Genomic DNA, 21229 nt, shown 5'->3' on the forward strand with positions numbered 1-21229 from the left:
ATTTGTCACATGCCCTATTTTTTAGGAATTTTTTTCCCAAATTTGAGTTCCAAAGCTCAGGAGAGAGAAAATTCTCTCCCTTGACCAATTTTGTCATTGCCTCGAAATTTCTTCAACTTTTGGGCGAATTCTCATGCTTGAGAGAGGATTTTGATCTTTTCCCTGAGGGGAGGTCTTCAACGTGATTCTCATGTCATGGAGGAATTCTCCTTGGAAGGACAATTCCTTCCTTACCCCTGCCTAGTGCTCTGACTCAAACTTGGGCGCTGATTTGACCCCCTGCAGGAAAATATGTTGTGGAGGAAAATTCCTTTTGCACCTAGTTTGGCGCTCCCCCTCTTACTTGGGTGCTATTTCCATAGCATGGAGGAAGTTGACTCAATTTGACTTTTCCTGCCTGGCTCCAATTTGGTGGCCCCATAACTGACTTGGGTGTTGATTCCACATGGTCAAGGAATTTTAGTCAAGGAGGAAAATTCCTCCTAACCCTCAGTTTGGCGCCCCTTTACTTGACCTAGGCACTAAATCAACAGGGTGCAAGAATTCTAGGGGTGGAGGAAAATTCCTCCACAACCCCACTTTGGCACCCTTCTTCATGCTTGGGCACTGATTTACTATGGTGCAAGAATTTAGGGGCTGGAGAAAAATTCCTCCACAACCCCAATTTAGTGCCCAACTCCCAACATGAGTGCCATTTAGACCAACTGCGGGAATTTGATCTTGGAAGGAAAATTCCTCCAAGACCCCATTTTGGCACCCACCTTCATTGTTTGGATGCATTTCTCTGGTGAAGGATTCTTGCTTGGCTTTTCTCCAAAGCCATTTTTGCACTTTCCAGATCAGGATGCCATTTTTGGGTCGAAGTGATTTCTCTTCCACACTTAGAAGATTTTTCAATGCCTTTCCACTTCTGGAATGAATTCCACACTTAGCCACTTTTGATCAACTGTCAGCTTTTTAAAACTTTTCGAATATAGACAAAGGTTCAAGAATACTCAGTCTTCAATGTCGGCACCCCTGCCTGTGCTGAACCAGCCAAAATAGACTTACCAAAAATAGTAAGTAGTTCAAAATACCAAAATTAGGGCGAACTGGGGCAGGATAATACTTACTAAAAATAGTAAGTTTGATTTTTGGCAAAATAAAGACAATCCGAGAGGCAGCAAAATCCCTAAAAAATAGGAACTTCCTAAAAATAGAAAGTTGCTCAAAATTCGCTCAAATCTCACTAGTAGCTTCTTGGAAAGGTCTTGGTTGTAGTGCAATGTTCAGTTTTTCCAAAAGCCTAAGGAAAAGTCCTCAAATCTAAGTCTGAAGGGCGAAACCCTAAAATGGATAAAACAAATTCCAAACTTAGCCAAATTTGCTCAAACGAGCTGCAAACTTGATCAAATTCACCCCAAAACACTTGCAAATTGAGGAGACCAAAGAGACTGTCGCGAAAATACCCAACGAACCGAAACCAAATGACCAAGAGGACCTAAAAAGTAGGGGGTCCCTATTTGGAATGGGGTGATGTGTGATTAGGTCACAACACATCCCATAGAAGCATTTTGTATCACTGCCAAGAAGACATAAATTAAACATGTTTGGGGAGATAGGAAGGGTTATTGAAGAATGGTGCAAAATCAAACAAGGATGTGTTTTTTGCCCAATTAAGGGAAAAATAACATCAAACATTGATCAATAAAGGATAAAACAAGTAAAAAGAGATTTTGAGCTTGATAATTGATTCAAGAGGCACATACTTATCATTCCAAGACAAAAATCAAAACCATTTCATTAGTGAAATGGATGGTGGGAAATGAATAAGTAATTTTAAAATATTTCATGATTCCAAAAATGTTGTACCAATAGTCCAACCTTGTAACATCGAGTTTTGATTGATAAAAGAAAAAAATAAGCAAAAACAAATTCTAAGTTTAGTAAGTAATTTAAAGGGCACGTGTTCATTTCTTCAAAGAAAAAAATTGAACCATTCAATCAAGGAAGAAATGGGTGTAGGGAGATGAACTTTTAAACACTTCACAACTCAAAAAAGTTTTAAAAGGAGGCAGATAATCAATCCTTCACACAAGACAACTATACACCTACAAGAAATTCCTTGATCAATGGAGAAATATCATTCCCTCTCCAAGTTATGTTGATGATACACGAATCTATTAGAATAATATTATTTATTATTAATTAATGGTCAATTATGTAATATTTTGTAAATAATTAGTTTGAATTAGTTTGTTTCTATTTACGACTGTTTCTTTTTAGAAACATCGTTGTTGTAATTCTTTATAATGAACTATTGATCATTCTATAAATACAATCAATTTTTTTACCAATTACTAAGTGTAATATGGTATCAAAGCCATAACAAAAAATCCATTAGAAATCTTATCAAACATTTTGAAAGCAATTTTTCAAAGTTTTTTTTCTAATTTCACGACCTTCTGAGTTCGGCTCTTTGATTTTCGTCCACGGTGGCAAGGATTTCTACTAGGGTTCACGCGACATTGCTTTTCTGCTTCATGTGTTTCCTATGTTTAGTGATTCAGCTCTTCAAAACCCACGATTTTTCAGCAAGATTTTCTATACGAAGGGTTTGTCTTTGGCGTCGTTTTTCTCTGCAAACCGACGACTTTTTTCCCTCCCAACACACCTTTTTTTGCCCATGCGACAATCTTCTTTCTGCAACTTCGGCCCGCGATTTTTTTGTATTTACTCTGTGGCGACGGTCGTGATTCTGTTTTGGCTCGCAATTGTCGTCTTGTTTCTACCCGTGACGGATTTTCGCAAATTCTTTTGCTTCCCACGCGACTCTTTTGCAACCTACAACCTGCGACGACGCCATTTTCTATGGCGAACAATTCCGTAACGCAATTTCGCGCTGACTACGGATTTTGTTTTCTGTCTTCCGGCTTCACTGTATTTTTGGTGCCTGGTTCATGGGCTTTTGCCTATTTTGATTTTCTCGAAATTCGTGTCAATCGTACTTCATCTGTTTTTTGAAGTTTGTACCTGCATCTGCCTTTATTATCTGCATTGGGATTTGTGCATTGGATTTCATGCTATCGCCTCTTCTTTGATTTTTGTTTTATGTACATTGGGAAGCGTGCAAGACTGCGTCATTAACTAACTTAATGTTGGAAGGCAGTCAGAGATTCAATGGCAAGAATTATAACACCTAGAAGCAGCGCATGCTAACTATTTTTGAATATCGTTGCCTTGATGATCTTGTTTTAGGAAAAGAGTCTCGTCCTATCACAGTCGAAGCAGATCACAACAAGTTTGATGACCGAAATCGAGAAGTTGTCATGCTCCTCAAGCTCTCTATCACAGATGACCAATTACCTCAGATTCCTTCTAGCAAGTCAGCATCTGAAGGAATTACATGAGACATCCAACAAAAGTTGAGCGTTCTTTCTAAAGAACCACTTGTTCTCCATTATGATGGATGAACGTATGTCCTTACAAGAACATCTCACGAAGATTAAGGACATTCAAGATCAGCTTGAAGCTATTGGTCGAAAAATGGAGGAAGAGGATGTGGTAGTCATCACCTTGAAAAGGCAGAGTCAAAGATTCAATGGTAAGAATTATAACACCTAGAAGCAGCGCATGCTAAATATTTTTGAATATCACTGCCTTGATGATCGTGTTTTAGGAAAAGAGTCTCGTCCTCTCCCAGTCGAAGCAGATCACAACAAGTTTGATGACCGAAATCGAGAAGTTGTCATGCTCCTCAAGCTCCCTATCACAGATTACCAATTACCTCAGATTCCTTCTAGCAAGTCAGCACCAGAAATCTGGAAGCATCTGAAGGAATTGCATGAGACATCCAACAAAGTCTAGCGTTCTTTCTGAAGAACCAGTTGTTCTCCTTTATGATAGATGAACGTATGTCCTTACAGGAACATATCACGAAGATTAAGGATATTCAAGATCAGCTCGAAGCTATTGGTCGGAAAATGGAGGAAGAGGATATAGTAGTCGTCACCTTGAAAAGTCTACCAAAATCCTATAAGCACTTCATCGAAACTCTCAACATTACTTCAACGAATGTTGATCTGAAATTTCCAGAGTTGTGCACCAAACTACTGCAGCAAGATGGTAGGAAACAACATTTTGGTAGCAGTGCCACTTCGTCCTCCTCAGAACAAGCCTTTGCAACCAAATCCTTTCACAAGGATAAAGGTAAATCTCAGTCATCTCAACAGAAGGGCTCCAGTCAATCTCACGATTGTTCGAAGAAGAAGGTTCAATGCAACTATTGTCATAAATATGGCCATATGATCAAGGATTGTCACAATCGGATAGCTTCCAAACAACGGAAGCAAGGAGGGTCTCAGCCTAAAGCTAATGCCGTTGAGCACACAAAGCAGAAAGAGTCTGCCTTTTATGCCTTCATGGCTAAAAGACCTGCAGACCATGTGAAGTCTTCTACCTAGTATATAGATTCTGGTGCTTCTCGGCATTTCACTCACAGGCATGATTGATTTACAGAATTCTCTCCCTATACTGATTCAGTCATTTTTAGAGGAGGTGAAGAGTATACCGTTGTTGGCAAGGGCAACGTCCAGATACAGTCTGGTGGGGGGAATCTTGTTAACTTTAGTGATCAGATTGCAGAGAACAATGTGAATGCAAGAATACAAAAGAGACAAGACACAACACATACCCTGGGAAAACCTCCCTCTTGGAGGAAAAACCCAGCAACAAATCAGATCTAGATCCTTTTATTAATTGTAGCATACAATGGCAATAAAGATCAGATTACTTATCTGATATAACTGTCAACCTAGGGCAGAATTAGAGTTACAGTCGTAACCCAGCTAGGGCACAATGTAACAGCAGAAGATAGCAGACTTATCTCTTTCTTATATAAGAATATCATCAGCATACAGCTTCCAGCTCTTCGTAGTTCTTCACTGAAGATTGCAGACCTAATGATGTTTGTAGACCTTCAAGAGGAACTCGCTATCCTCTTCAATGTATTCACTGTCCAAGATCGCATGTATGGCAAATGCTGATGGCAGAAGTAATTCGCTGATTCCTTGATCAGAATTCGAATTGACCTTTTATTGTAGAGCACAGGGTCTTCACATTGATTGTCTAATATTCGGATTGCTTGATTGCATTTTCGACTAGTGATATGCTTGTGCATATATACAAGAGGTGAGCCCTATCTTGGGTCAGCCCAATCCATCCTTGGGGCCAACACTATAATATTAGTTCCACACGCCACCATAAGCATGGGACCTAAACAATACAGTTTCCACGTTACAAGAGCCCACGCTACATAGAAATGTGCTAAATAAGATATAGGACCACACGTTTGGAGAAGGGATGCGTCCTTTTAATAATACAATCATTTGGGCCCAGCCCATCATAAATGATCAATACATAAGACTATACGCCACAAAATGTGTGTGCTGGAGATAGGTCCACACGTTGGACCTAGAGATGCGCCCCTTTACATGTTAGGTCCAGCCCTTAATGGTTTTACACATTACATATAAATACAATAGATAGGGCCCTACCCTATAAGGATTCGGATGATGCCTTAAGGCAATCCGAATCCTATTTATTTTCCTATCCTAGTTACACAAAAAACCAACACTCCCTCTTAACTAGGGAGGAAAGTAAATACATAATCAAATTCACATGGACAAACCCATGGCAAGAACATTTACAAGGTTTAGGGCCCAGCCCTAAGAGTACAAACAATATACACATCGTGATCTGAACACACAATTACATTCCAATATGAATCTTTCATGACGTTCTCCTTGCAATGCCTATAGAGGAAGAAGCCAACGCTTCATAAATTCACACTTTCCTGGGAACCTGCATATAACACCATTATCTTTCATCATGCACATCCACAGAGGATGAAAGAGACCTTTCCATATGCACACTTGCAGAAATCATGCACAATCGCAGAGGATACATAAGCTTCTTTACTGAGAAGAACAACCTGTCTCCTTGCACACCGCAGAGGGTGAACTCACCTTGCACTCCACAGAGGGTGAAAAATAACCACCACCTTGCACTCCGCAAAGGGTGGAAAGAACTGCCACCTTGCACTCTGCAGAGGGTGGGAAATAACCGCCACCTTGCACTCCGCAGAGGGTGGAAAGAACTACCACCTTGCACTCCGCAGAGGGTGAGCGAGCACTACCACCTTGCACTTCGCAGAGGGTGGATGATACACCCAGTGTATCGAGGTTAGTATCATGATAAATAAACATTTTGCCATAGACAAGGAATATAAATTAGATATATATTATCAATTCCTCTATTAAACCATAATGATTAGAACCCAAGAATGAAATGATATATTAAAAAATATCAAGACTCCCTCTAAAACCCTATCTAAATAAGGAATTCACAAACCTGATGATTCATTCTTACTTACGAAGTGGACCCATAGCATCTTAAAAGAGAGAGATGAAAGGTAGGCTTTCATAATTAGTTCGATGACAAGATCTGATTGAGGTAGGGCTTCTCAGGTCATGCAGGAATACTTTCTTCAGAGAGACATAACCTGAAAACATTATCTTCAAGAGTAGACATTAGGTTACCTTAGAGACATGATATAGTAAAACAAAACACCAACCCTTACAAACCCTCAACACACAGATTCAGACATATAGATAGAAGACATTTACCTATACTCGGATCCTAATAGTTAATACACATCCATATATATACACTATCACTATTCAACCATGAATACATTGAATATATAAGTGATAGCAGATATATGATAGCAGAAATATATAAGGATGACAGCAAGTATCAAAATAAGGTAGATTCAATTCACCTACAACTTCACTTACCTATCTCCCTTGAAATAAATTGAGATTCATCACCTTTGAAGGTTCTGAGATGCTAAGAGGATGAGGAATCCATTGATGCAGATGAAGGACCTTGATTGTGCATGTAATCATCTGAAAACCCTAGCCGTCACACAGAAGTCTAGGCTGTAAATCTGATCATTGCACATGCAAACCTAGGCTCTGATACCATGTTAACTTTAGTGATCAGATTGCAAAGAACAATGTGAATGCAAGAATACAAAAGAGACAAGACACAACACATACCCTGGGAAAACCTCCCTCTTGGAGGAAAAACCCAGCAACAAATCAGATCTAGATCCTTTTATTAATTGTAGAATACAATGGCAATAAAGATCAGATTACTTATCTGATATAACTGTCAACCTAGGGCAGAATTAGAGTTACAGTCGTAACCCAGCTAGGGCACAATGTAACAGCAGAAGATAGCAGACTTATCTCTTTCTTATATAAGAATATCATCAGCATACAGCTTCCAGCTCTTCGTAGTTCTTCACTGAAAATTGCAGACCTAATGATGTTTGTAGACCTTCAAGAGGAACTTGCTATCCTCTTCAATGTATTCACTGTCCAAGATCGCATGTATGGCAAATGCTGATGGCAGAAGTAATTCGCTGATTCCTTGATCAGAATTCGCATTGACCTTTTATTGCAGAGCACAAGGTCTTCACATTGATTGTCTAATATTCGGATTGCTTGATTGCTGAGCCCCATCTTGGGTCAGCCCAATCCATCCTTGGGGCCAACACTATAATATTAGTTCCACACGCCACCATAAGCATGGGACCTAAACAATATAGTTTCCACGTTACAAGAGCCCACGCTACATAGAGATGTGCTAAATAAGATATAGGACCACACGTTTGGAGAAGGGATGCGTCCTTTTAATAATACAATCATTTGGGCCTAGCCCATCATAAATGATCAATACATAAGACTATACGCCACAAAATGTGTGTGCTAGAGATAGGTCCACACATTGGACCTAGAGATGCGCCCCTTTACATGTTAGGTCCAGCCCTTAATGGTTTTACACATTACATATTTATACAATAGATAGGGCCCTGCCCTATAAGGATTCGGATGATGCCTTAAGGCAATCCGAATCCTATTTATTTTCCTATCCTAGTTACACAAAAAACCAACAAATCTCATATTCTTCAATGTATACTACGTTCTTGGCATGGAACGTAACCTATTCTCAATGAGTCAGATCATGTGGCATTCTACTCAGCTTGATGTGATCTTTAGTTCCCACAAGTGTTCTATTGTTGATCGTGCGACACGCACTACTGTAGTTGTCAGCATTGAGGATCATGGTCTATACAGACTTGTGGATACAGGTGATTCTCTTGAACATGCTTTTGCAGTTAAATCCTCCTCTATCACCAGTCTATGGCATCAACGATATGGTCACCTAAACATTCACTATCTTGCTTAGCTTGTTCAGGAAGATTTAGTGCATGGCCTACCTAAAATTCAAACTCAAAATCAACGACTTTGTGAAGCTTGTTAGGCTAGAAAGAAGTACAGGACACCGTTTAAGGATGGTGACTCATGGCAAGCCTCTAAGGTACTATTGTTGGTCCACGCTAATGTATGTGGTCCAATGAATACGCCTTATGTTACTGGGTGCAGGTATTTCTTGCTTTTTGTTGATAATTTCAGTCGTAAGATGTGGGTGTGCTTTATTAAACAGATATCAAATGTGTTTCCTATGTTTCAGAAAGTTAAGGCCTTAGTAGAAAAAGAGTCTGGTTCTTCTATTATTACTCTTAGATCTGATAATGTGGGGGAGTTTTGTTCTACTGCTTTCTCCACTTTCTATGATACACGTGGCATAAAACGTTAGTTAACCATGCCATACACCCCTCAGCAGAACGGCGTTGTAGAATGTCGCAACCGCACCATTACAGAAATGGCTAGGTCTATGTTGGAACACAAAAATGTTCCTAAGTAGTATTGGGTAGAAGAAATGTTTACTGCAGTCTATCTCCTTAATCGGTCTCCCACACATGTTGTTATGGGGAAGACTCCTGAGGAAGCATGGACTGGTCATAAACCCAGGATCAGTCATTTAAAAGTTTTTGGCTCTTTAGCACATGTATGGATTCCAAAGGCCAAGCGCTCCAAGTTGGATTCCAAGAGTCAAAAGCTTATGTTTAGAAGATACAGTGACAACCACAAGGCTTACCAATTGATTGATGTAGACACTGATCGTCTTATCTTTAGTCAAGATGTTGTCTTTGATGAAGGAGGACCATTTCAGCTTTCTTCATCTAAGCAGCATTTTGAGGATCAGCCTTTGAAGAATTCTAATTTGGGTGTCTGTCTTCCATTTGGTTCACCTGATGGGAGGGATAATGTAGATTTTGAATTTGATGATGCACTACCTGAATTTCCTCCGAATGATGCTAATCTTCCACCTGTTCCAAATCATGTTCCTCCTCCAGTTCCAGTTATTCCTTATGCATTTAATGTTGGCTCTTCTACTCTCCAGCCTAAATGGTGGGCTAAGACCATCAATGATCTTCATCCTGATGAGCTCATCGAGGGTAGATCTTCTAGAAATAAGAACAAGCAGCAAAATACAGTTAATTTTGCTCTCATGGCCAACATTCATAGTATTTATGAACCTCAGACATATGTAGAGGCAAAAGGGATTCCAAAGTGGGAACAGGCAATGGGCGCAGAAACCCAGAGCCTTCTGAAGAACAGCCCCTGGGTTCTCTCTGATCTTCCTCCAGGGAAGAAGCCCAATAGCTGCAAATGGGTGTATAAAGTCAAGTATCATGCAAATGGTACCTTAGATAAATACAAGGCCAGATTGGTTGCTCAAGGATTCACACAGTAGGAGGACATTGATTATGAGGAGACATTTGCTCCTACTGCCAAGATGAGTACAATTCGTCTTCTTCTCGCTATTGCAGCTCAGTTTGGATGGAAAGTCCATCAGATGGATGTTAAGAGTGCCTTTCTCAACGGTGAGTTGCATGAAGAAGTCTACATGACGCGGCTTCCTAGTTTCAAGGTTGTTGGCAAAGAACATGAAGTACATAGACTCATGAAAGCACTCTATGGACTCAAACAAGCTCCTCGAGCGTGGTACATCAAGATTGATCAATACTTGGTTGCTCATGGTTTTCAGCTTAGTCCTTCTGACCCAAATTTGTATATCACACACTCTGGTGATGATGTTCTCTTTATTGTTGTCTATATGGATGACTTGATCATTATTGGCAGTTCAATACATTTGATTGCAGATATTAAACAAGACCTGTGCAAGGCTTTTGATATGACAGATTTGGGGCTTCTCCATTATTGTTCAGGTGTTGAGGTTTGGCAAATTGATGGTAGCATTTTGATTTCTCAGTCTAAGTATGCCAAGAACTTACTTGACAGGTTTCAAATGCAGAATTGTAAACCTACTTCCACGCCTATGGAGATAGGACTGAAGTTGTCAACCAAGTCTGATTCTCCTCCTGTAGATGAAACATCATTCAAGCAACTAGTGGGCAGTCTCATCTATTTCACTACCACTAGACCTGATCTCAGTTTTGCAGTGAGCTACATTTCACGCTTCATGGCAACAGACAGTGGCTCTCTTCTCGACAGAAGCAGAGTATCAAGGAGCAGTTAAGGCAGCTTGTGAAGCAATTTGACTTCGTCGGATGCTTGCAGATATGCAAATATCTCAAGTAGGACCAACTCCCTTGTTCTGTGATAATCAGAGAGTTCTCAAACTTGTCAAGAATCTCGTATTCCATGAAAGAACCAAGCATGTGGAAACTCATTGTCATTTTATTCGGAAGCTTGTTGAAGGCGGTTCAGTTCAATTGCAGCATGTTCCAACTGTGGATCAGATTGCAGATATTCTCACCAAGTCTCTCAACCCAGATAAGTTTGTTAAATTCAGGGAGCAGCTTGGTGTTGTTGACAGATTGACCATTAAGGGAGGGTATTAGAATAATATTATTTATTATTAATTAACGGTCAATTATGTAATATTTTGTAAATAATTAGTTTGAATTAGTTTGTTTCTATTTACCACTGTTTCTTTTTAGAAATATCGTTGTTGTAATTCTTTATAATGATCAGTTCAATACCTTGAAACAGCAAAGACAATGTTAATGCTGGTAGCGATGCCGATAAGGTAGGTAGAGATGCACATCAAGAATTGAAAGCTAAATCTGGTTCAAAAGTGGGGTGTTGTGGTGCAGCGGAGACTAATGAGAACCAAATTTGTTCGTGAAACTGAGAGGAGAGGGGGGAGGATGTGCAGGGGGGATCCATATTGAAATTGCTGGAAGAGTAAGGCAGGAGGAAGGATGGACAGAGGTAAAAAGGTTGAGAGAAAAGAGAGTTAAGAAGTTTCAGCATGATTGTTTGCTCTCATGAAAAGGGTGGGATCAAAGTAGTAATATAACAATTGCCCTACTTTGGGGTCAGGCACTTCAGTGCATTGTTTTTATTGGGGAGGTGGCTCCCTGGATGTAGCCCCACCTCGTTTGGGCTAGTTCAAAATCTCAATTTGTGTATAAAATCATCAACTATTACCAACCAAAAAAAAACACACAATGATTTGATGAAGTTGTACTATTTATTCTAGTTATATATTCTATGTTAGTGCACACTTTAGATGGTTGGAATGATTGTGGATTCACCTCTACCATAAACTGATTTTGATTTTGTAACTAACCATTAATTTAATACTATTCACTCTCCTGTAAGCTGTGCATTATTTATGCAAAGAATAATCTTAAGAATCGGAATTCAACGGATGTTCCAGAATCCTCTAATTCTTATGGACACAATTAATATGTCATAACCTACATCTCAACCTTAAGACTAATAATTATCTAAGAGCTAGAAGTGAATGGATGTTCCAAAATCCTCTAATGCTTATGGACACATTTAATATGTCATAACCAACATCACAACCTTAGACATTGACGTCCAGCACCAACCTTCACAATACTTCCTTCTAAAATGCAGTTCTGGTATAAAATTGCTCAAATCATAAGCCAAGGTAAATTCAGCTAGGTTTATAAGGCATTACATTAACAAAAAGATTTTTGAAATGGGAGGGAAGCTAAACAGGTATTTATCAATTTGCGTGAGTTAAAGAGATCATAAAGAAATGGCTACTCGTCGAATATGGTCATCAAAGTGAAGATTTGAACATTAAAATACTTTAGTGAAAAATTCGACAAAATCAGCAATATCCAAATAATGCTCCACCACAGAAGTTCCCAATCCTTACAACACCAGTGGTGTTTATAAGACACTACATTGACAAAAAGCTTTTCCGAATGGTAGAGAAGCTAAAGGTGCTTGTGTGCTTTGTAGGTCTTTTCACCAATTTACAAGAGTCAAAGAGATCATACAGAAATGGCTGCTCATGGAATATGGTCATAAAAGTGAAGATTTGAACATTCAAAATATGCTCAGGTAGTGAAAAGTTCCACAGAAACCAATAATATCCAAATAATGCTCTGCTATAGAAGCTCCCAATCCATACTATGTCAGTGGTGTTTCATAATTTATCCTTGCCACTGTCTGATTCACTAAATAATACAAAAATTAGAAGTTTCATGATATTGTTCCTTGCATTGTTGTTTCCATTCTACATTTCAGGGCTTTCACTTTCCTGTAAAAATATTTATTTTCTTTATGTGTGTGTGTGCGTGTGCATATATATGGCTAGCATGGCTGAATCAGGAAAGTTAAAGAATCCCACACACCTTATATCTAAGCACACGAGAATCAAATTCCTTCCACATCCCGGACAATGCCCTTAAAAACTCCGACTTCTGCATGTTATCTCTTTCCTGGAATGCAACATTGAATCCCAGATGTTACCACAGAAGCTCTTCTCACTAAAGTTTTGGAGTGTGCCCTCAATATTATATCATATTTATTCTGAAAAAACCATATGTCAAATACAGTTCTAATCTGCACTAAGATAATACCAAATTATCAACTCAATGAAATGAAAATATACATACAAGCATATGATCAAGGAAGCGGAGAGCACGTAATCTTGTATCATCCCGAAAAAAGGAAGAACCTACAAATATAACAAACTCTGTAAGAAAACATTACACAGAGAGCTATTTCCTACCAAAAAGGAGCTCAAATTTGAATTACCTTTCTTAGTATTATTTTAAATTTACTTCCATTGCCTAGACAAAATTTGTTTGGTTATTCCTAACAGGAAAATATATTTTATTGGGAAATAGAAACTGAATCTACCTTGGTATTCTAATTTAAATACATTCAGGGAAACAAAAACTGAATTTACCTTAATAATTTAATTTAAATACATTCAGGAAAATAGAAACTGAATTTACCTTGGTATTCTAATTTAAATACATTCAGCTGCCAAAAGCAATTCTTTTTCTGCTCTTCCAAATAGAACATATGTTAAACAAAGGAATCTTCCCAGCTTCTTTTAATCAAAATTCACATTGTAAGCATGGTAAATTACACTAATTTGATTGCACTTTACTAATCTGCATCTCTGTTGTCACAAAATGCCTTTGAGAACCACACTGCAGATGATGGTTTCTTTGGGTTTGCTTCCCCCAAAGACTGCATTAGCAATATTGTTTTTGAGAAAGGGTCCTTCCAGGCATATTAGTCAAGCTCAAGGAGGAGTTTCTCCTTTAGTCTGTACGACTATGACCTTATCTGACTCGATGTAGCAATGGGTTCTAGAGATAGACCTAAAAATGTGTAACTGTTCAGATATATCTGCCCTAATTGTGCTGTTCTTGACATAGCAAATTTCCTCTCGTTCCTTAATCAATTTCCAAGATGAATATATGGTATTACTGTAAACTTGATGCAGAATTATCAATTGGCTTGCATGTTTTAACTAATAATTTTTCACCTTGATGATTGTAAGTGTGAAGGGTGTTCAGAGGAATCTTCTAGATTTCAATTTAGTGAGTGGAAGCTAATCCATAAAAAGCAGACGAACTAAAAATTAAATCAAAGTTCTGAAGGCATTAGCTTTTGTGAGATGGTATTTTCATTGCTACTGCTATGGCCTCAAAAAGTTTTGAGGTCACAAAAACTCTCTTCTAAACATTTATAACATGCAATGTCCAACAGAAATCTCAGTTGGATTGCTTATTCCTCTGTTATTGAGTGCTGTCTAGGAGGTCTGAATCATATTAGTATTACAATTCACAAACTTGCAATTAACCCCAAGCAATCACCACCTGCTTCACTTTCCATGCCATTTCCCAAATTTTTCAGAAAGTGCTTCTGAAAAGATTTTAAGTAGATCTTTCCTTTTTGGGCTCATTTTTTCACTAGAAGGGAAATAAAATCATTAGGAGATTGGAAATTTTCATTTAGGGTTAAGGTTTGGGCATTCTAATTTTCCAAGTTTAACTTTGAATAGATTAGTTTTAATTAGAATTTTAATTTATATCCTAATGAGGGTTGTTTTTAAATTATATCCTAATGAGAGTTTGTACTTTGCTATGACACATTAGGCTGCCCCTAAAATAGTAGGGTGTGTTTAATGATAGTAGCACTTTCTTCTAGTTTAGACCAACCATATAATTTTTACATAAACCCTCTGGTAAAAATAAAATTATTGCAATTAAAAATCCAACTTGTTCTTTTTATAATTGAATTTATAATGCCTTATGTCGCTAATCTCTATCCACTACATTTGACATTAAATAACAAAATCAAAATTTTATCTATTATACAAATATAATAATTGTTCTTTAATTCTAGAGTTTTTGCCCAGCTATTCCCGTTTTAAACCCAGATTGCACAGTAAATGGAATGCCACTATGGTCTCAATACATGTACCAATATGGTTCTAGTATAGGTACTAGTTCAGGTAACTCCACAGCCTTTTTATAATCTTGGGTACCTGACTGTCATAGTACAAAAGTAATAAAATGAGTGATGCTCCAGATATGAGTCACCATAAAAGCATTAAATAAATAAATTAAAAACAAAAAAATTTAAGCAGCTGTTGATCCCACTGCATCTGCTTCCAAAATTTAAGCAGCTGTTGATCCCACTGCATCTGCTTCCAAAATTTAAGCAGCTGTTGATCCCACTGCATCTGGAACCAAAAGTTGCTTTGGAAGCTTCTGAAGAAGATAAATATGATAGTTCTGGAGGTTAAAATAAATTGACTGTTCTCATATATTGAACACATAGTATAAACAAGTGTGATAACATATTTCATGACTCATTCAATATTTTGAATGATTAATTATCTACTCTGTGTACTTATTTTCTTCTTTACTTTTATGCGTATAATATAACGGTTTGATTATGAACACATAGTATAAACAAGTGTGATAAAATATTTCATGACTCATTCAATATTTTGAATGATTAATTATCTACTCTATGTACTTATTTTCTTCTTTACTTTTATGCGTATAATATAACGGTTTGATTATGTAACTTGTTTAGTGTGTCTATCATTTTATATATTTAATTTTTAATTCCTTTTGAACAGATGTAGCCAAGTGGTACCATATCTGGGATCTTGTTGGTGTACGTTTTATCATATACCGAACATTAGAATAAAATATCCAAGGATACTCTATCCTCTCCTGAACAAAATCACTACTTGTGCCAAAATTGCGAGAAAGACCACAAGGCGACTCCAAGGTCTATATGTGTGAACGGGAGAATTTATGTGGATAGCTTCTTGGGTAGTGTGTGCTAAAATACAAAGGGGACTTACGCTTGACAACTAGTATCATTCACAAGCTGGACTTAAGCGAATTTATCAATAAATGCTCTTTGTTTTGGGATTTTCTGATTTGGGATTTCAAAAAAAAGATAAAAAGGATAAGGGTTTAGGAGTTCTAACTACTGCTAAGAATTCAAGAGACAGTGTAGACTGGGTGAAACCAATAAACGACACTTTGTTTCGCCACACTTAGGACAACTACGCAAAGCATGTGCAATCTTCTAAGGTTGTGCTCAAGATTTTCATACTTATGAATAATACCAACAATTGAACAATATTACTCAAAGTAGAAGTTAAGCATCCACATCAAAAGCTCAAGCTAACTTTACACATTGAATGGAAATCATCCATCCAAAGAAAGTATGAGCAAATTTTCACCAATCTAAACTATCAATCCTTCATTCATCTAACATCTTCTAAGCAAATTACTCAAAGAAAATCTATTCTAAGTGTTGAAGAAAATATGCAACCATCCAACCACTTGATAACAACAAGACTTCAAAACAATACTGATAATGAACTTTTTATTATTCAAGTAGCTCTATGCAACAATTTCATAAATCTCTCCACATTGAATGAAATGAGAGAATGAGTTTATATAGAGTTTCTGAAAACAAATGAATGGCCGAGATCAATCTAAGATCAACGGTTGAGATTAAGACAACCTAACCCTAATTAGGGTTTCCCAAAATAAAACTAATATCCAGTGCATGTAAGACAAATGGCACAAAGTGCTATCTTTTAGGATTGCACCCCTTTTTGTTGTTGAGAGGCAAAATGTTCAATGAACTTGGGCACAATCTGATCAACCTCTTCCATCGTGACATGTGGCAGCACACTGACTCTGAATTCTAATCCTTCCAAATCATCTGCACATATAGCAAAAGTAATTTCCCAATCTAATTCCTGTTTTTGGAAAGCATCTCTGATGGACAGGAGGTTTGATGCCTTAGCCAGATTCTGCTTCAGGACTAGTCCAGTGGTGAAGATCTCTCGTGTCTTGGTCTTTAGATTTTCTAACTTCATATCCCTCGCTCGGATAGTTTCCTTTTCAAGTACCTCTCCAGCTTCAAGGTAAACCTTGTCTTGAATTTCTTTTATCTGCTCCTCAGCTCTGTCAGCATCTGCCTTCAGTTCTCCAAGACTTCACTGCGTGCAACCAATGTCCAGTGCCAATTGTTGAAGTCATATGCAGCTCCTGCTTAAATTACATTTCCATCAATTAGTTCTTTCTTCGAAACTCCTTTCAATTCTCTAAGACATGGGACAATTCTATCTTGAATATCCTAGAGATCAGCCCATGCTTCTACCATGCTTGCAATCTTGGAGAGTAAAGAGGAGGTTTGTCCATACGTTAATGCTAACCTTTCCACAAATGTGGCTGCCTCTTTACTTGTTCTTTCCATCCATTATTTAGTTTCACTGGCCGTCACTACCTCTTCCTCTGAATTTCTGACTATATCCTATGAATTCAAAAGTGGGTGGGGCTTTTGGATTTGCTTGATCAAGCAGCTTAGTCAAATGTTGAATATAATCCCTTAGGTGCTCAACTTCTTTCTTATATTCCTTCTTCTTTTCTACTTCCTTGTCCAGTCTTGCTTTCATGGAAGCAACTGAATTATCCAAGTCTTCAGCTTCCTGCTTCTTGGTAGTTGGTCCTAAACTGATTGTAGTGATTTCATATTCATGGGGACCAATATCTCCCTTTGCCTTATCCACTTTTGGCACAGCAATTTGCACTGTCTTGCAGCCGGCTTCAACTCTTTGGATGGTGGAAAACCTTCTGGTTGGCTTCTTTGTGGCAAGTTGTTCTAATCTGGCCAAGAAATCTGCCACATCATCCTCTTCTTGAACTTTTGTTTCTTGTGTATTTACTTTCAATCTTTCCTTCAACCAATCAGGAACAGTGGGCTGCTCAATGCCTTCCACTTCTTAATTGCCTTCTTCACTTGTGATACCCCGAAGGGCAGAAATCATTCCTTCTTGAAATTAACCTTCCTCAACATCCATTTCATGTCCAATTCCAATACTTCTGTGCTGGTAGGAGACGGAGACTGCTCATCATCTTGATGGATTGACTCTACATTTTATCCATGAACTAGGGAGGAATTTCCATGTCTGCCAATGACTCATTGATGGCCAATATGTCATTTATGTTTGCTGATGCGGTAGAACAATATATCCTTCATTCACAATTGCCTTCCCTTTCCTTTTAGCACTTTCAATTGGCCTGGCACTTTGAGATGCCTCTACATTTGAAGAGCATTTTTTTGCTTCATCCATCAGATCATAAGTCAAGGTTATTGTTATCACAAAAGCTTGCACCCTTGCTGAGCTATCAACTCAACAACCTTGTGAAACATTGAAACAACCCTGAAGTGTGGAACCTTGCGCAAGGGGGTTGAATCTCCGAAGAAGGTCGGCTTCCTTCTCAATCCAACTGCAGGTGTTGAACCAACTCAACACTTCAAAACTAACTCCTAGGCCTATCCTAACAAATTGTAGAGGTAAAGGGAAGAGAGAAATGCTTAAAATAAAAGGAGGTGATGCACCAAGAAGAGATTGTTCCTCTCCCTACCCGAAATGACCCAAAAAATCAACTGAAACACCCAGGAGATGCACAAACTTCAGTTGTATGAGTGACCCCAATGCATGTATGAAGGTTAGAATTCACTGAATGCCAAGAGGGGAGAAGGTTTCCCACAAGTCACACTCAAAAATAAATTTAACACGGCATATATGAGAGAAGAACCACAAAACATACACCTATGATGAAGGTAAGGAAACATACACAGCATACATAAGTTGAAAGTAGGCAAGAATGGTGATTTCAATTAATTATAAAGTCAATGGCCAAACTTACAGTTGCACAAATGCAAGATAAATACAAGAGAAGTGGGAGAGCATGGAATAGCTCAAGCCAACAGGGAGAGAACCCTTTACAATGAGCCTTAACAACCTTTATATAGAAAAAAGGTTACAAGAGTGATCATGACCCCTGTATGTCAATCTGGGAGTGCAGGGAAGTGCATGCACTTGACTTGTACATGCAAGCAACCTAGCCATACCCACAAAAGGCAACTCTGAGAAGGGTGGATTAACTGACCTTCCAAAGTCAGAGTATGCAGACATGACATAAGTCACCACAACAAGCATGGCCCCGTACCTCCCTTGATGGAAATCCTACCAAAAACATTAAATGCACCCCTATGGCTCCACAAAAGAAGGTGCGTAAGTCACCATAGTTGTCGGAGCATTTAAAGCTTTGAGTGTCAATCACGCCATCCGGAAGTGTTGCAAGCCGGAAGTAGTTTGGAAGACTTCGGAGACACGGGTCGCCGAAGTTGGGGGAACTTCGAAGACCTGGGTCGTCGAAGTTGGGAAGACTTAGCAACTCGGGAACTTCGGGGTTCCAGGGTAGACGAACTAGGAACTTGGGAACCTGGGGTTTCCGGAGTTCCGAGGTTGAATACTTAGGAACTTGGGAACCTGGGGGTTCTGGAGTTCCGGGGTTGAAGACTTAGGAACTTGGGAACCTCGGGGTTCCGGAGTTCCAGGGTTGAAGACTTAGGAACTTGGGAACCTGGGGGTTCCGGAGTTCCGAGGTAGAAGAACTAGGAACTTGGGAACCTGGGGGTTTCAGAGTTCTGGAGTTGAAGACTTAGAAACTTGGGAACTTGGGGGTTCCAGAGTTCCAGGGTTGAAGACTTAGGAACTTCCTTCTGACAAGACAACACTTCACACTTCATAATTCCATTGCTTTTCTCCTTGATCAACTGGGGCAGCGCTGGTCCATGAAAAATATCTCTGATCGGTTCTCACTGATGGACCAAGGGTGTCATAAAATGACAACAATTATATTTCTCCGTCTTAATCTATGACTTTGCTAATCAACCCACCACCTAACTGGCCGCATCAAGGTGGTCAAGTCTGCATGCTCTGGTTCTGACCATTTGATAGGAGAAAGAGGTGCATGCTCATCAAAGTTAGGCCGAGTATATTCTGCATTATCTTTTAGCTGATCCAACACAAGGAAAGGTTCAGTCGTTCTGATCAAGCTTACTGGCAGTCAAGACCATAGTCTTTTCCTGATGTCAAATTCATTTGCAACGTTTGCCAAAAAAGCCTCTATGCCCACTCTATGTCTGAATCTTCTCCATTCACTGATCAAATATTGTTGTGAGGATCCTAATTAGCTCTGGGTCGGTAGAATGTAAAGGGATACCACTGCATTTCTAGTCTGGCACTTTTAGCTACCTGTGTTGTCGAACAAGACTCCTCCATATTTCCAATAAAGAATGGAAAGGATATAGCTCCCTTCTGCCTTATTCTTTTGAAGCTCTGATATGTTTCTAGTTGTCTAAGAACTTCAAGCAGAACCATCATGTTGGTTCGATAGATCAGAAGTCGGTAAGTACGACCATCAAAACCCTGAACTCTTTATGTATGTAAATTTTGGAAACTGGATAAACCAGGATCCATACTTGTTGATTAAACTTTTGGCTTCACGAGATAACCTTTGGTGAGTTCCTCCTTGTAATGTCCTTGTGATATACATCAGGAATGCATCATTGACTTGCTTGAAATGGCTCTTCTCCTTAAGTTGTAGCTGAGGATAACAGTCATAAGACTTGAATTCATTTTCTCCATTGCCAACTACGCCTCTGCAAATCAGTCCGCAATATCTAAAATTTTTGGCCAATGAGTAGATAATGTAGGAGCTCATGTAGAATGACTTTGCCTTCTCCAAATTTATCAAATGTTCATGAAGATTGTTGCTGATTATGCGGGACCAATCGAACATCTTGACTCACGAGGTAATTTCATCTATGAAGTGGTACATCCATGTCTCAAACGGCACACCCTGAGGGCTGCCCATTACTCTATTCAGGAGTAGGATGATATCACCATATTCCTCTTTGAAGTATATGTGCAACAGATTCTTCGGCACTTTCCCTTGGGGTCTTTTCTTTTCCAACCATGACTTGTTAATATTTGCAGCATAGAGTTCAGACTAGTTATCATACATCTTTTTGGTATCTTCTTTGGTCTTGTAGGAGGTTTTATTTTAGTTTGGTATTCCAAACGTCTCTTGAATGGCTACTCTGAAAGATTAGCTAAAACCCTTCCATCAAGTGCAATGATCTCTCTTGATTGTGCGTTGTAGTGCATAGCACACTCAACTATCAGCTCAGCACATTCTTCAGCTGGTGGAAATCCAACTGCCTAGACGATGCCATTTCTCATCATTTGACGAGCAATGGGTGTCAGTAGGTATCCATCATGCCCATACATCCTCCTTTTGAACTCTTCTAAGTCCACATATCCAAGGTCAGTGTCTGTAACATTCTTCCATTTAGATTTGATCTTGGATTCCAATTGTACTCCTTTACTAGCAAACTTCATTGGTGCTTTTCTGGAAGGTGCTCCTTTGGTGGTCATTAACTTGCATAACACATGAAAAATATTATTTTTAAGACAACCTGCTGATTTTAATTCTGATTATCAGACCCTTTTACTTGAAAATTTCACTTTCAGCTTGTCAAAAAGCTAAATTTCTGCGAAAAAGCAGACTGAAAGTGAGGAATTTTGTCTAGAAATTGATGGATTTTGAGAGAAATAAGACAGAATT

The 21229-nt window shown here is 38.7% G+C and overlaps 1 protein-coding gene across 2 annotated transcripts in view; it reads right to left on the bottom strand.

The window, feature by feature from the left end:
- Nucleotides 1-21229, bottom strand: part of LOC131028967 (SCY1-like protein 2 B) — a 79919-nt gene that overhangs the window by 23839 nt on the left and 34851 nt on the right. For both annotated transcript variants that reach the window (XM_057959351.2, XM_057959352.2), the window contains exons 6-7: nucleotides 12863-12924; nucleotides 12599-12685 (exon numbers count right to left, since the gene is read on the bottom strand). In XM_057959351.2, the coding sequence (XP_057815334.2) occupies nucleotides 12599-12685; nucleotides 12863-12924 (149 nt within the window). The remainder of the gene's footprint in view (nucleotides 1-12598; nucleotides 12686-12862; nucleotides 12925-21229) is intronic.

This window comes from Cryptomeria japonica, chromosome 7, assembly GCF_030272615.1.
Source record: "Cryptomeria japonica chromosome 7, Sugi_1.0, whole genome shotgun sequence".
Classification (NCBI taxonomy): Eukaryota; Viridiplantae; Streptophyta; class Pinopsida; order Cupressales; family Cupressaceae; genus Cryptomeria; species Cryptomeria japonica.